General features: G+C 34.4%; 2 protein-coding genes across 2 annotated transcripts; one reads left to right on the top strand and one right to left on the bottom strand.

The window, feature by feature from the left end:
* Positions 1 to 960: 960 nt before the first annotated feature.
* Positions 961 to 1759, bottom strand: LOC113733792 (uncharacterized). The gene has a single exon (XM_027259968.2). It carries the CDS (start codon positions 1757 to 1759, stop codon positions 1094 to 1096), a length of 666 nt encoding a protein of 221 aa, XP_027115769.1. The 3' UTR covers positions 961 to 1093.
* A 10004-nt stretch (positions 1760 to 11763) lies between these two features.
* On the top strand, positions 11764 to 15187 carry LOC113734622 (probable aldo-keto reductase 2). Its single transcript, XM_027261225.2, has 5 exons — positions 11764 to 12174; positions 12931 to 13131; positions 13705 to 13877; positions 13954 to 14056; positions 14581 to 15187. The coding sequence occupies exons 1-5, from the start codon at positions 11953 to 11955 to the stop codon at positions 14917 to 14919; spliced, it is 1038 nt and encodes a 345-aa protein (XP_027117026.1). The 5' UTR covers positions 11764 to 11952; the 3' UTR covers positions 14920 to 15187.
* The last annotated feature ends 1003 nt before the right edge of the window (positions 15188 to 16190 follow it).

The raw sequence follows: 16190 nt of genomic DNA, 5'->3' as shown, positions 1-16190 counted from the left end.
TTTGTAAGTTCAACTCTTGCATGTGATGCCTTGAAAAGTTCTAGGTCATGCCTTTATTCCCGAATAAAAGTTGAACTTTGCTGGCGCTTCCTAGGTCGCAAGTTCGTCTCTTGCATGTGATACCTTAAAAAGTTTTGGGTCAGACCTTCACTTCTAAATAAGAGTCGAACTCTGCAAGCGCTCTTCAAACTGAATCCAAATTAGCCTCACTAAGGGTGGGGATACCGGGTGCTCAAAGCAAAAAAAAAAATGTAAAGATATAGTGATTAGTGATACTACTAATATTAATGAAAAGATATTTTAGAAAAATATTAGGCTAGATTTATTTTTGCAACAAGGTTAACTAATTTTACTTAAATTATGTAAAACTAAAAACTAAAACTATCAAAATGGGATGAAAAGAGTAATATCAAGCAAAAGGACCTAGAAAATCAATGAACATCTATAGTTTGTAGTTCACGCAATTTTTGAGCATGGAACGTGAAAATCAAGAGCATACATAGTCTTGTGTAATTTAGGATTAGTTGACACTTAGCTTATCAAGTAGTAGAAACATAATGATGGATCAGCCCAAAGACAGAATCTAAATCATTCTAATGGATTGTTAGCTAAATTTAAAAGAAATGCACTTACCTACAAGGCTACAAGTTCATTAAAATATGGCCATTAAGTCATGGTTATTTTGATAGAATCAACCAAACTTATCTTGTGTTCTTTATCAAATTAAGGTTGAAAATTTTGGGTTTCTATTTTGTAGTCCTAAAAAGTATGTAATGAAGATCTTCAATCTCTCCTCAATACTTAGAACTAATAAACTTATCATTGGGCTTGATGTTATCATGCATAGATCCGTTAAATTTATTCTCTATTTACATTTGCAATTAGTTTTCAGAAAAATTCTTAAAAGACGTACTCTTACAATCATTTTATTGGATACATCTATAAAGTCCAATACTTTGACATTGTCCTTAACAGATGATGATGATAGTAGTGGTGGTGGTGATAAATAAATAATGCTCTAAAGGTGTCTTTTTGTGTTCAAAGAGATCAGTCTTCTGATGCTGAAAGCATACTATAAAACTTTCATGAACAATTAACCATGCTTGGACTTATCTATTTCTTCTTCTAACTTCTCTATGATCATATCTTTCTCCACAATAATGTCCATAAGTCTTGCATTTTCATGCTTGAGTGCCTCAAATTGGCAAACAATCAGCTCAATCTGTGCTTCAATGGCCTCATCACTAAGCTCAAATGCACTCTCCACAACCCTCAAAACCCTCCACAAACTCACCACCACAACCAATCCTCCGCCTTTTCTCTCCAAAAATGCTTCCAAAATCAGAGCCACCATCACAACAATACAATCAAGAACATAACCAGGCCTTAGAATAAATGACCTTCCTAGCCCCACAAAAAGAGCCAGACTTTTCACACATAGCAAACTCAAAATTGCAATACCTACCCAATGAAACCAAACTTCTTCTGCTTCAAAATTCTTCTTTTTTGGGCATGAAAGAAAAGACGAAGAAAGTTCAAGACTAGTCAATATGAGATCTATCACAAGTAAAAAAATTGTAAAAATTCGAAGGTAAGTTGATTCTAGGAAATTAGACAAATGGGCTCTCCATGAAGATCTTGATACTTCTTGCTTTTCTCCATTCTTGACGAAAATTCGCCTTTTTTGTCGTCTATTCCAGCTTTTGATGAGGTTTTGTAGCGAAATTTCGATGTTTCGAACTTGTGAGTCTGAACTCATAGATGATTTTTGGTGCAATACTTGACAGAATGATAAGCATTTTTAAATGAAAAAAGCAAAGTAGTTGTTAGGAAAAGGCATGTCAAACGTAACAGTTATAGTTTTGTTGTGCTTTAAGGTCACGTTGAGAAGCAGAGTTCAGTTATTTGATGTCGCAATTCGGACATGCTTCAAGATTCCTCATGCAGCGCAGTAAAACTCCCAGGTTTTCATTAGATGCTTTAGCTTCAAATAAAATCTTTGTAATTCTAATTCACGCTTGCGATGCCAAAAGACTTGCGGTATTAGTATTAAGGACTTAAATATGTATGAATTTTGTGTGAATTTAGGATGAAATGGACTTTTTTCTTTTTTTTCAGCAGGAAAAGAGTGAGATTTAAGAATAGGGGGGAAAGGAGAACTAGAAGAAATGGATTTAATTTAGCTTTAGAATTCCTAGTTCTTTGATTTTGTATTGGTAGGAAACTGCATGAGTTAGTCACACCTTGTTGTGGGCGGAATTATTGAAGGCAAAAAAGACCTAAAAAGTGCATAATGAGCAAAAATCCACACAAAGCCTAATTTTCTTTAGTAACATATTTCAAAATAAATCAAATTCTAAACTTTTGTCGTTAGTACTTAAAACTTCGCCCACCTATCAGCCAATGTTTCCCTAATTTACTCACTTAGTTAACATCACAAGAATGAAGGAATTATTTTGCTATTACTCTTTTGTATTTTTATTATTTTGCTATTACTCTTTTGTACTTTTTCTTACATTTTAGTATTTATTCTTGGCACTTAGAAGAGCATTTTAGCAAAGGATATCTGAAGAATGAAACCATTTTTAGTAGTTTCTACCAAACGGCAGCTCAAAAAGAACATTCAAAGAAGATGTGATTCATCGATTCCTCCATACCACTGCACAACACACATTCAACATTACCACTTAATCTTCACCACTTTTTCATTCTATCCTTGGTATGTAGTCTGTTCTTGCATAACAACCAGAGGATAAATGAGAATCTTGGAATGAACCCCTTATTCCATACAAGTCTGTGCCAAGAGACTTCTTGTGAAGTGAGCCTAAGAACCTTCAAAGCAGACTGTGCACTGTATGTGCCAGAATTACTTCGAAACGGGTTAATTCCACTTTGTCCTCCCAAACTTTGGATGATTATCCACTTCAGTCTCTAAACTTCAAAATGGGACACTTAAGTGTCTAAACTTATAAATAACTCCCACTTAAATCCCTAAACTTATAAAATGGGACACTTAAATTCCTAAACCTTATAAAATGGGACACTTCGACCACCAATAACATTTAGTATTTGTTAACAATTTTCCTTAAGTGGGAGGTATTTATAAGTTTAGGAACTTAAATGTCCCATTTTGAAATTTAAGGACTGAAATGGGTAATCGTCCAAAGTTTGGGGGGACAAAGTGGTATTAACCCCTTGGGAACCAAATCGTAGTATCTCCTACATGGCCATCTCCATTCAACACCTTGCATACACTTAGCAACAAGGTCATATCTAGTTAATCCAAGACTTGACAGTAGAGGCACAGCAAAATTCTGGTATAGTGGCCCAACAGGATGCCATTGTTCATAGCCATTACCTATCACCTGCTTGATATGATGTTGGGCTTTGGGCCTTAGTTTAAGGATTTTCCTCTAGATCCAAGAACAGTCGAATGGTATTTTGGCACCCCAGAATGAAGGCTTCTTAAGGTGGATGGTGTGCACCCATTTTACCCATGTATTGTCCTTCTAGGAGCAAATGTTCTAGATCTGCTTCAGTATTAGACATTGGTTCCATATCATTAGATCATGTAGTACCAACCGGCCTTCCTTTGTAGGTTTACATTTATCTCCCCAACAAATATTTTTTGTTCCATAATGCCTCTTTACCTCCCCAGCCCAAAGGAAAGAAGACATGGGACTTTCTATTTTTTTTTATCACTCCCTTTGGTAAAATAAAAGCACTAGCCCAATATAAAAGTGACATAATTTTCTCATTGAAATTGAAATAGAAAGGAGGAAAAATTCTCAATTTTCTCATTGAGTTGTTTGTTTTACATTTTAACTAAATGGTTCAAATCGGATCAAATTGTCCGTTCCTATTTAGTTCAACCGGTTTGACTGGCTGGTCGTGGTCATGAGGGATGATGTGATGTGATTTTGTGAGAATGAAAATGAAATCAAAGTAAAAAGTAAAGGTATAGTGCTAAAATAATAGTGCCACACCATTGGCTTGTAGGCATTTGGGATCGTACTGTGTAATCAATAGCGGTTTTCTTTTTCAATTCTTTGCTCATTTACTTATAATCAAATAACTAACTAATTTTATGAGAGAGCGAACGAGAGTTTTGGAAAGCGGCCGGGTTTTGGCAAATGAGCCCCTTCCCAGTGAAAGTTCATTTGTATTACATTAGGCTCTGAGTTTAAGCTTATTACATAAATTCCATGCAAATGCAAAGACGACAAGCAACCTCAAAGACTTGTTGGGCTAAATGACGATGCAGTAAGGGTATGGGGCTTGGTATCACAACTAGACATGCTTTGACCTTTTTAGTTGAAAGTGGCAAGGAAAAGGGCAAAACCCAACCGAGGGAGGCATGATGTTTATGAATGAGAAATAATAATATAATAAAAAGTGAGACAGAGAGTGGCACAGGGTGTGAGACAGAAGATCCGTTACGGGCAATAAGTTCCTACGAAATAGTAGACTATTATGGCCAATGGAACTCTTCTTAACTTGCTCAACAAGACTTGATGCAATAAATGATAACATAACCAGCGCAGTTCTTCTCTCAACTTGAAAAGGAATTTGTAAATCTTGCACATCTCCATTATCTTCTTCCGTATACAACCTAATACGAATGGCTATGACATAAAATTTGGAATATTTCGTGCACACTAAGTAATTTACTTGATATTGCAATAAGTCTAGGCTACAAGACCAATTATTTAAGTAAACTTTGTGTGCATAGATTAGGGTTACAAATGAATTAAGCCGACTTGCGAGCGCTTGTAAATTAGCTCAGTCAAAGATTGGCTCAAGTTTGGTGAACACTTGAATCGAGTTGGTTTGGCGAGGTAGTCGAGTCGAGTACACAGATACTTGACTCGTTAGCTCATCGAGCCAGTTTGAATTTATATATTATAAATATTTTATTTTTTTAATAGTGAGATTAAATTTATGTTCCTTATATTTTTTATTTATTAGGATGAAATTGATTTTTCATCCATTTTAGAAGAAACAAAAATTATTTTTTTATTTTATTTGAGTTCGATTATTCTCAAACTTGAACTCGATTAGGTTTGACTTAGAGTTCGAATTTAAACTCGAACTTGAACTCGAATTCAAGTTTTAAAATGAAAGTTGGTCAAACTTGAGTTCAATTTTGAACCTAGTCAAAATTGAGTCGAGCTCGGCTAAACTCGATTCGATTGGGCTGCAACTTGCAGCCCTAGCATGGATATAGAGATACACATTAGTGCCTTCACACAAAGAAGCACATTAGTTATGCATGAATTTATTCATGTCAGGCATTGTCAGCACTCCATTCCACGCTTGCTGCTGAAAGTTTCTTGTCAGCATCATAATATGCCTTAAAACAACATTTGAAGCAAATTTGTTCCAAAGCCAAGCGCTTCACCAGACTTTTGTTTCTCTCTCTGTTGATGATCTTCACAATGGAGTCTCTAAAATTTTTTGTTAATTTTTTAAATTTCTATGTCACCCTTGTTAAGCCCAAGAATAAATCAAGCACACTAGGCAAATTAACATCAAAGCAACTAAAAACATAGTTTTCAAAAAATTACAAACTTCAGTACATATCCAAGATCAAACCTAGCTTACAAATAGATAAGCATGTGTGCACAAGTCATACACGAGCATTCAAAATATTAAGCTAGTCCAAAGTACATTTGAACGATTTTTTTTTTTTTTTTTGGTTAGCAGTGGTTTTGAATTCAAAAATTTTTAGTTACAATCATTCGTATCTTACCACCCAATTTAATACTCTCCCAGCTAATCAAAAGGACTAAAATTGATCGATACAAAATTATCAGTTTACTCGTGGTTCATGACAAAAGCTTCATAGTAGACTTTATAGATGTGACATGAATTATTGAATTCGTACAATTTTACACATATTTCAATAATAAGTTAAACAAATAGACTTTATAGATGTGGCATGGGTCTATACGTCTGCCATTGAAAATGAAATTTACTCACTAATTCACGACATTAGCTTCATCATAGACTGTCAGATGTGACACATACAGACTTTATATATGTGACATATTTCATCATTGAAATTGAATGAAGTCACCTGCTTCATGACATTGGCTTCTTCATAGACTTTATAGATGTAAAATGAGTATGTACATATTTTATACATGTTTACAATCTTCAAAAGGATGAATGATTTAGCTATAGACTAAGTGAAATTTCATCCAGTATCAACTTCAAAAATGGAGGTTTAGCTAGCTTGTGTTACACAGTAGAAACTTGTAATTGTGAAAAACACACTGCCTTAATTCCTTAATTGCTTGAAACATTTAACTTTCCTTAGAGAAGTATGAAAAATATAAATATAGTCCTAGTATCACATAAAGTCCAACCAAAATCATGATAAATGCTGGATTTGAAGATTGGGAGGTTTTGCCAGCTACACTTCACATAGGAATGATAGTTGAAGCATGTATAAGAGAACACAGAAATCAACGAGTTGAGCATTGTAGTTAGATTGATAAATGGAACATAATAATATCAACTATCTCATGCTAATTGATAAAGTGATTGTTCGATTACATGAAATTTAATTATCATTATTAATTTGAATTTATCTTCTATACACTAACACCGTGTATACTTTTTTCATTGAATGCATGATACATAATCTGAATTTAAATTTGAAATTCAAATTTTACATTTATATGATGCATTCAACCGTGATAACGCCTATACTGTCAATGTATATAGGAATAACTCTATTAATTTACATATTAAGTGAAACTTTTTTTCGTCTAAAAATTTCTGCTCAACTCATAAGAGATTAGCTACGTAACAGTGATGTCTCTGGATTTATTAGCTACGTAACATTGTCAATGTATATAGGATTAACTCTATTAATTTACATATTAAGTGAAACTTTTTTTCATCTAAAAATTTCTGCTCAACTCGTAAGATATTAGCTACGTAACAGTGATATCTCTGGATTGATTCTCAAGCTTTTTTCATCTTTTTTTTTTTGCCCCTAGTAAGCCTCTTTTGCCTTGCTGAACTTAATGAATTATAGGATACTTAAGCTCCAGCCGAAAAGGGCTTGCAAGCTTTGATCGATTACATAAAATTTAACATTATTAATTTATTTGTTAAGTGAAATTTTTTGTCATAGCCAGAATCAGAAAATTTTCTTTGAGGGGGCGATTTTCTTGTCGCCTACAGATTTGTGCTCAACTGGTAAGAGATATTAGTGGGGTAATTGTCATATCTTTGAATTGATTCTCAAGCTCTTCCCATCTCTTTTTTTCCCTTGTAAGCCTCTGTTTCCCTTGTTGAACTTATTGAGGTATAGGACACTTATCTCCAACAGAAAAGGACTTGCATGCTTTACTGAGTCGACAAGTAATGCAAAGCCTTTTCTTAACTTCTTTGCTGTTTTGGTTTCACAAAGAGAGGTTGGTTTTTTTTTTCTTTGGTATTTTTGGGCCTTGGTAGATTGACAACATATACTGCAAGAAGACATTAGAACTATATAAATTTCATAAATGAAGATAGATGAAGATTCCAATTTCCAAATAAATCATGATGAAAGTAAAAGGAGGGCGAATATTGTCAAAAGTATCTCAATTGAACTGATTAAGGAGTTCGATGTTGAATCTGGGAACAAACTCCGAAAGTGACACCAAATATAAAGTAAAAAGATTAAAAATAAATGTGGATGAAGATTCCAAATTATCATGATGAAAGTAGAAGGAGAGCGAATATGGAGACGGGGCAGGGACGATCAAAATTTGGCCCAAAAAAATTATATGGTTCAGATCACTTCTTGTACCTCGTTTTTAATAATGTGTATGAGGTCCACAAAAATTTGTTATAAAGTTACATGTTATGCAAATAAAGTTACACCGTATGTAAACAAAGTTACGCGGCGTGCAAAATGTACAAAATCACATGTAATCGTTCCTGCACGTGGTTCGAGCAAATATTGTGAAAAGTGCATCAATTGAAAGGATCAAGGAGTCGGACATTAAAGTCTTTATCAAGTGTCCTTGGAACAACTCCAAAAGTTGATTAGTAAATGGAATATTGTTGATTATCCCCCTGTATTGTTGATTGTTGGAAAAAAACTACAACCTTATTGCGAGGCTAGTTTGAGCGTGTTCAATGAAAAAAGGATTAGTCTTCTCTGTGAGTGTTCCGTTCCACATCAAAACTTAGTATGAGTGAATAGTAAGATTTAAGGTTCTCAGGGCTTGCCTTCCAGTCAACAATTGCCTGGATGGGTAAGTCTTGTGAGTGCTCCCTTAGGTTGAGTGAGACTCTCTTTGGTGTGCGTTGAGTGTTAGTTAGATTATCCCCCTGTATCAACAAAAAAAAAGTGGAATATAGGTTCCTTTCTCTGAATGTTAAAGGATGATTGACCGGTGCCGAACCTGTGCAATAATAAATACCTGCTCAAACAAAATATACTTTCTGTAGATAGTGATAAGCATGGTCGAATCCACAGGGACTGGGGATAATTTATTTCTTTTAGAGTCCGAAGTAACTAAATTACTTGGAATAAATTAAAATAAAATAAAATAACTACAACTCAAATAACTAATTATTACAATAAAAATAATAATTGACGAACTCTAGCCAAGAGACAACTTCGGAGATGGTTCACTTAATTCGATCACAGATACAAGGATTATTCCAGTTACTTTCTGATAAATTAGTTATAGTTGTCATACACGCGATAAACAACCAACTTTTCCTCAATTTGTCGATAGCCAAGGTACGACCGTTGACTATTTCTCTAATCAGGAAACAACCCTAGGTACGACCATAAAAGTTTAATTCCCTAATTGCATGAATAATTAGAAGAGCCTAATTCTAACCAATCAACACGCTACGAGGGTCTCTTTAAGTTAGCATGTCTATCTCCCTGACACAAATCCAATCATGCCAGTTGCCACCAGTTTAGAATAATTAAACAATTACGGATTTAACTACCCTAATTGGCTTCAGGTTATTGAATTAATCTAGAATCCGGGCCCTGAATAATCGAATAATAAAACAACCATATGAACATAAAGCAGAAGATAGACAAATACCAGTGAATAATGGAAATAAATAAAAACTAATTCGATCTCACAAATTTAGTAGAACCAAATCCTCCGTTGTTCTTGACTAGACAAACTTAGCCACGTCTCATGAGAAAATCTTCAAGTAATTCCACTGAGGTCCAGGCCATCAAAAGAGCCAAGAAAGAAACGAAAAACTAAAACTATCCTAAAGGTCCGATAAGAACTAAAGATAAAAAGTATTCATCCCCTGATCTCCATACGTGTACTTCTTTTTAAAGCCAAAGAGGACCAATGCCTCACCTAGTGCGTGGATCCCGCCGAATTGAGAGTCAAAGTCCAAGAAGGAAACTCTGCCGAATTGAGAGAAAACCAAATCCACAAGGTGGGTCCTGTCGAATTGCTTCTTGTTTTCCATCTCTGTACGTTTCTTCTCTTAAAGGCCAAATGAAGAAAAAGCCTTTTCACCTCTCGTGGTCCCCACCGAAATTGGGAAGCTAAAAGAAATACCAGAAGAAAGCTCCGTTCTTGGTCCGCGGCTACTAGTCAGCCAGGAGCAAAGACCAAGGCAATCCGTCTCCTCTTGTGGGCCAAGTCCATGGGACTTTCTTCTTAAGTCTCCCACTTATGGAGTAAGTTCCTCCTTTTTGGTAATTTTCTGTTTCACTTCCTGAAATTGAGTCCAATACCAAATATAAGTAAATATTAATAATTAAAACAATATTTGACAAGGATAAAAGGGAAAATTAATAATAAAATAACCAATAATTAACACCCTATCAATGATCAATTGTCCACCGACTCCTTGATAATTCGAACCCTGACCGATTACGGGTGAAGCGTTTTAGTAACTACTCTACGCGTTATTGTCAAAAATTTATTCGACTCTATTTGTCTCGTTGCTTGTGTGTTTTGCTTTGCGATGTTAGGTGAATAAATTTGAGTGTGCACTAGCTGGGAAATTGAATAAAGAAAAGTGGAGGAAATGTGACTAATAGAGCATTTAAATTACATTGTTAGGAGCTTTTGGGAATTTTTATTGAAAAATAACTATAACATTTTTTAAGGTATGATGTACGTGTAGTGATTGGAAAATGTACAACAAAAATATTTCCGAAACTGTTGTACTTATTTTTTACTCAATTAATAGTTATTATATTTCAAAAGAAAAAAAAGAACTAAAATATGATGTTCATGGAGAAGAAATAGTAATAAAATAAAAAGTGGCACAGAAAGTTGTACAGGTAGTGATTGTTAGCATATATATATATATATATATATATATATATAAATGATAAGTTTGTTAAATTTTGGATTCGTCAACAAGTGATTGATGAATATATATAAATGATAAGTTCGTTAAATTTTGGATTTGTCAACAAGTGATTGATGAGTCCTCAATTAGGGCTGCAAACGAACCGAGTCGAGTCGAGTCTTGACTTAATTTTATTAAACTCGAACTTGAGTTCGAGTTCGACGAGTTGACAATTTAAAACTCGAATTCGAGTTCGAAAAAAATAAAAATAATTATTTAATTTTTTAAAAAATAAATAAAATAATATTTTTTCTTAATAAATAATAAAATATTAACAATATATATGTAATTTTTCTATTAAAATAAAAAATTAAAATATATATACACTTAAAATAAAAAAATAAAAATATATACTTAAAATAAAAAAAAAATATATATATATATATACTCAAACTCACGAGTTAACGAATTTAATATTTTGAACTCGAATTCGAACTCGATTTCGACTCGAGATCAATATAGTCGATTTGAACGGTTTGATTCATTTTGCAATCCTACCCTCAATAGAAAAATTATTTAAAAAATTATTAGAAAAATAATTTTTTCCTTTGAAAAGTGCGCATGCATGCGCATAGCTGGATTCGAGGAGGTCTCGAGGATTTTCGCGAGGTTAGCGTGGATTCTCAAATCTGCTCCTTTGTCCATTTCCCCATTTCCTTCAGTACAGTTTCTCGTAAACCAAAAAAAAAGAAGAAAACAAAGTCAAACATGGTCCGGATTATATAATTCTGAGCATAGTTATAAAATTCAACCCGGCCCGACAATCGAATCGTTCAATCTGATGAACCCTCCGTTGGAAACTATGACCTTATGTCAAGGTTTTTGATATGCTCACCACTAAGCCATTTTGTCATATGTTAGTTAACTATCATTATTAACTATATAAACGTTTTGTCAATTTTATCTTTATTTTTTTTGATTTTCTTCAAAATAAATTTATTTGAAATCTTTTAATACAACCTTATGACCCTCAAATTCTATAAAATATAAATAGATTTAAAAAATAACATATTATATAATTTATTTTAAAAACAAATATTATTTTTAATAATTTTTTACACTTAAAATTCGTAAGTAATCTAGATAATTACACTAAATATAGATAAAATTTTACGTTTAACATTTGGTGGATTATTAATTAAATTTATGTTTTGCTGATTTTTATATGAATTAATTATTCTATAGCAAATTAAATTAAATAAACATTTGTTATGATATTATTTATTACAATTTATATCATATATCTTATATAAAAAATTATAAAATATAATATTTAAATAAATTTAGTGACTCACCAGTACAACTACTTATCTAATGATTGAACTAGTGACACGTTGATCCACCTTTTCGACCGGTCTTTTTCGGACCGAGTTTAATATGATTCTGAGGTCCAAACCTTACTTCAGCAATGACGCAAGAATTTCGTTCCTCTTTGCTACCTGTACCAGTGATGAAACTCCACCACTTCTCTGGCCTCCTTTCTTCTTCCCACTCCTATTTATTTAAACATCTTCACTTCAAATCTTGTTTTCAATCGTCGGCCCGAAGAAGTGGAAGAATCGAAGCTGTGAAGCTGTGAGAAACTACTGCTCGAAAATGGCGTCTCTACCACCGGTGCCGAGGACCAAGTTGGGCTCCCAGGGCTTGGAAGTGTCGAAACAAGGTCTGGGATGTATGGGGATGTCGTACATGTACGGCCCGCCTAAGCCCGAGCCAGATATGATCGAACTCATCCGCTACGCTGTCGATTCTGGAGTCACCTTCCTTGATACCTCCGACGTCTATGGACCTCACACGAACGAAATCCTCATCGGCAAGGTATAAGACAAGGAAGCTTACGATTTGAATTTACTGCAGAATTAATTGTTTCCAAATTTGAATTTGGATTTGTATTCTTGGCTTAGATCAATTTAACTCTGTTTAATGATATTTACTTGTTTGATTTCAGTTTGTATATGGGAAAGTACCGAGTGTTGTACGTTGTGTTTGGGAGCTTGTATTTTTTTGGTCGTCGGTAGCTTTTTACTCCAGCACTTAAATCTTTGGGCAAATTTTTTTAAAATTTTTTAAAATGATGTTCTAGGTTATGTAATATGTAATAATCGGTTCAGAAAAATGTTGTATTTTACTCTTGAAATGGTTGTTGCTTCCGGAAAATGGTTTTTCCCTGGATGGTGTTTTTTTTTTTTGGAAGGAAATGCATCGATTGCATTTTCAAAGTCCTCAGTTTTAAACTGTTCGCTTTTGGGTTTTTGGTTTTCCGTAGAAAAAAAATATATCAGCTCTGGTTTGTGTTGCTGGATAGCCGTAGAAGTTGACCTGGCATAGATCTGACAATGTTTAGTTGTTTAAGAATAGTACCTGTAGAGCAAGCAAACGGTCCTGGGAGTTTTATTGAACTTTTATTATTTGTGTTTTGAATGATGGTGTAGGTTTAAAGAAATGCTCAGTTGAAATTGGATGTAGCTTTGAGTGTTAAGCTTATTGCATTATCCTTGAATGAGGGTTGAATTCTGATTGCCCTTTCAGATATGGTAACTTATAAGTATTATAATTCGGTTAAATTGGGTGTAGGCTTTGAAAGGAGGATACAGAGAGAAAGTGCAGATAGCAACCAAGTTTGGCATTGGAAAAAAGGATGGGAAAACGGACATTCGTGGTGATCCAGAGTATGTGCGAGCTTGTTGTGAGGGCAGCCTGAAGCGGCTTGATGTAGAATGCATTGATCTTTTTTATGCTCATCGTATTGATACTCGTGTTCCCATTGAAGTCACGGTTAGTTGTTCTTTCTATGCCACTCTAATGCCATTTTTACCTGGTATTATGGGTTTAACCATTTGAAATTACAATTGCTAGATTGAATAATCCTGATTACAAAATACGGGTTTTTCAACTGATTTTGTAAAGCTTCTTCTCAAGAAAGCAGTAACTGACATAAAAAAGCTGCCATATTTTAAAAAATTGTCATATTTTAAACTGCCATATGTTTCAACATTACTGCAATTATGATTTGTATAAAGTAATATTGGTATGAATTCTTTGAAATGTTCACTTTTAGCTATATTGGTCATCGTAAAAGAACTGCTATATTTTAAAGGCTCATCTGTTGGCTTTTAGCCTGTTTGTGCTTTCCAACGAAACCTTGTCCATGATTATTTGACCTAAATTTGGGAGGGAAAATTAAGAGCAAGAGCTGTTAAGATTTTTGGAGTACATATCTGCCTGCTTTAATGGTGTTAATTTCAGTTGTGCTTGGTTGATGTTCATCTCTGATGCCTGCCATGTCTTATGATTACCTAAAAAATGAACATGCTTGTCTTTGATTCCTTTGGGAATTTTTTGAGCCAGGTTGGAGAGATGAAGAAACTTGTTGAAGAGGGTAAAGTTAAATACATAGGTCTATCTGAGGCCTCTGCTTCGACAATCAGAAGGGCTCATGCTGTTCATCCTATAACAGCTGTTCAGTTAGAATGGTCATTGTGGTCAAGAGATTTGGAGGAAGAAATTCTTCCAACATGCAGGTAGAAATATTTTGTGCGGTTACAATTGGTTTGGAGGATATTAATGACTCTGTTTACTTTCCTGTTTCATTATCAGAGAGCTTGGTATTGGCATTGTCCCTTACAGCCCTCTTGGACGCGGATTTTTCTCTGCAGGACCACAACTGCTTGACAACTTGGCAGAGGGTGACATGCGTAAGGTTGGTGTACTGAACAATTTATTCTGATCTTATGAGTATATTTTCACCATATCATGATTCATTGCCCTTTTCACTTTTCACCAGATCTGATTTTATTCACTTTTGTATTCAATGGAGTTGGGAAAGTTAGCTAGTAGATGGTTGGTAAAAGAGGATGCATAGAGCAAAAGATTTTCTAATTTAGATTATTTATCTGCAGCATAGTAACATCTCATCTTATTTTTGGATGTACCATGCGTTTTCTTGTCCATAAGAGATGTTTCTGCCGCGCACGTGTGTGTTTTGACATCTTATTTCCCCTTTTGTCATTGGATTGGGAAGAGGGAGGAGGCAGTCCTTACTTTAAGGTTTTCTCTAGATTTTCAGCTTTTCGCTGCAGATGCTAATGGTCTCCTAATCTTTGTCCTTGTGTTGTATGATAATCTGAATGGCCACTCATTTCTTTTTTACAGGATTAATGATTTAACTTTTGCGACTCTTTAGAATTAGTTCCATTCCTGATGAAGTGCAGTTTTTGGCTGCAGAATTTCCCAAGGTGGAAACCAGAAAACCTGGAGGAAAACAAGAAAATATTTGCACGGGTTAGTGAAATGGCAGCAAAGAAAGGATGCACCCCAGCACAGCTGGCCTTGGCTTGGGTTTATCATCAAGGAGATGACGTGGTTCCAATTCCTGGTACCACCAAGAAGGAGAACTTCAACCAGAATGTTAGAGCTCTATCAGTAAAATTAACACGAGAGGAGATGGCTGAACTTGAGTCCTATGCTTCCGCTGATGTGGTTAAGGGTGATAGGCATGTCTCCATGGGAACTACATGGATAAACTCTGAGACCCCTCCTTTGTCTTCCTGGAAAGCTAAGTAAAGATATGAATCCATCTGAGTTTGGTGTTGATATTATCTTGAGAGTGTGGTCAAATGAATCCAAATGCTAGAATATTTGGATGAATAATGTTTGTGAGGAGGCATACCTATTTGACTAATTCTACTTATCAGCAGGCTGTGGAGAAGATACTTTTGTCTTTTTGAATAAGGCAAATCTATGTTGCTAATGATATAGACAGTATGCGATGCTTCTGTAATTCAACTTGTGTTGGTTTTGTGTGCTTGTTATTTATGGTATTTTGCAGTGATGTCCTCCAGCAGTTTTACAATTATCCGAGAGAGGATTGCTAAGAAATTGTTGCCCAACAAACATATTCAAATATATTCTAAATGTTATACGTCTTTTAAAGACAGGGCAGTGACTAATTCTAGAGAATGATTGCCTTAATATGTTATACGGACGAAAATTGACAGGACTGTTTGTTCATTCTGTCTGATTTCCATTAACCTCGTGTCTTTCATCTTCTTTGGACTAATTAACCAGCCGAGACAACATGCAGTACCTACAATCGGACTACACACATGCGTACACATATACATACGCATACATATGTACATACATACATATGTATCTGTTGGAGGGAGGTGCCATTTTCTTGTACATTTTCAGGGTTCTTTATGATTTACAACACTTTTATAAATCCTTGCAGCAAGTCTGTCTATTTTCAAGTTTGACAACTACTAGTCAATTCCCAACTTAATGTTCTCCAGTCGTCATATTCCAGCATCTGAATCATCTAGGTTGCATTTGAGGATGATTTTGTTAGCTAAAGATCAGCTTATCATTCTCCTTAAGGGACTATTATTTGGCACGAAACTGTGATAAGCAAATAAACTGAAATCAACATCCATACATGTGAAGCTTATTTCACTTAATTTAGCTGCGTTTTGACGAAGTATATGAAAATGAATGGGGTTATCTACGCTAACACAATTTTTTTTTTATTAATTTATAAATTAATCTTTTATGCACTGATAGTGATTTTTTTAATTTGAGTTTGAAATTAAAATTTTACATATGTGTTATTTATTCAATTGTAATAATATATACAATGTCATTGTATATAAAATTAAATCTTGACCCATTGGTTTAAGTCAATTCTGAAAATATCGAATTCCATTTTTGAAAGCAAGCGTTGTAAGCAAAGGTTACCCACAGAGTCAAACTGTGCTGTGGCATCTTCTAAAATATATTGTAATGAATCACATCCAAAATACATCTCAAAAATCTTATTGTAAGTGCCTGTTTCA

The sequence above is a fragment of the Coffea arabica genome, chromosome 3c (genome assembly GCF_036785885.1).
Source record: "Coffea arabica cultivar ET-39 chromosome 3c, Coffea Arabica ET-39 HiFi, whole genome shotgun sequence".
NCBI lineage: Eukaryota > Viridiplantae > Streptophyta > Magnoliopsida > Gentianales > Rubiaceae > Coffea > Coffea arabica.
The sequence above is the reverse complement of the archived record's forward strand: the minus strand, read 5'-3'. Positions and strand labels throughout refer to the sequence as shown.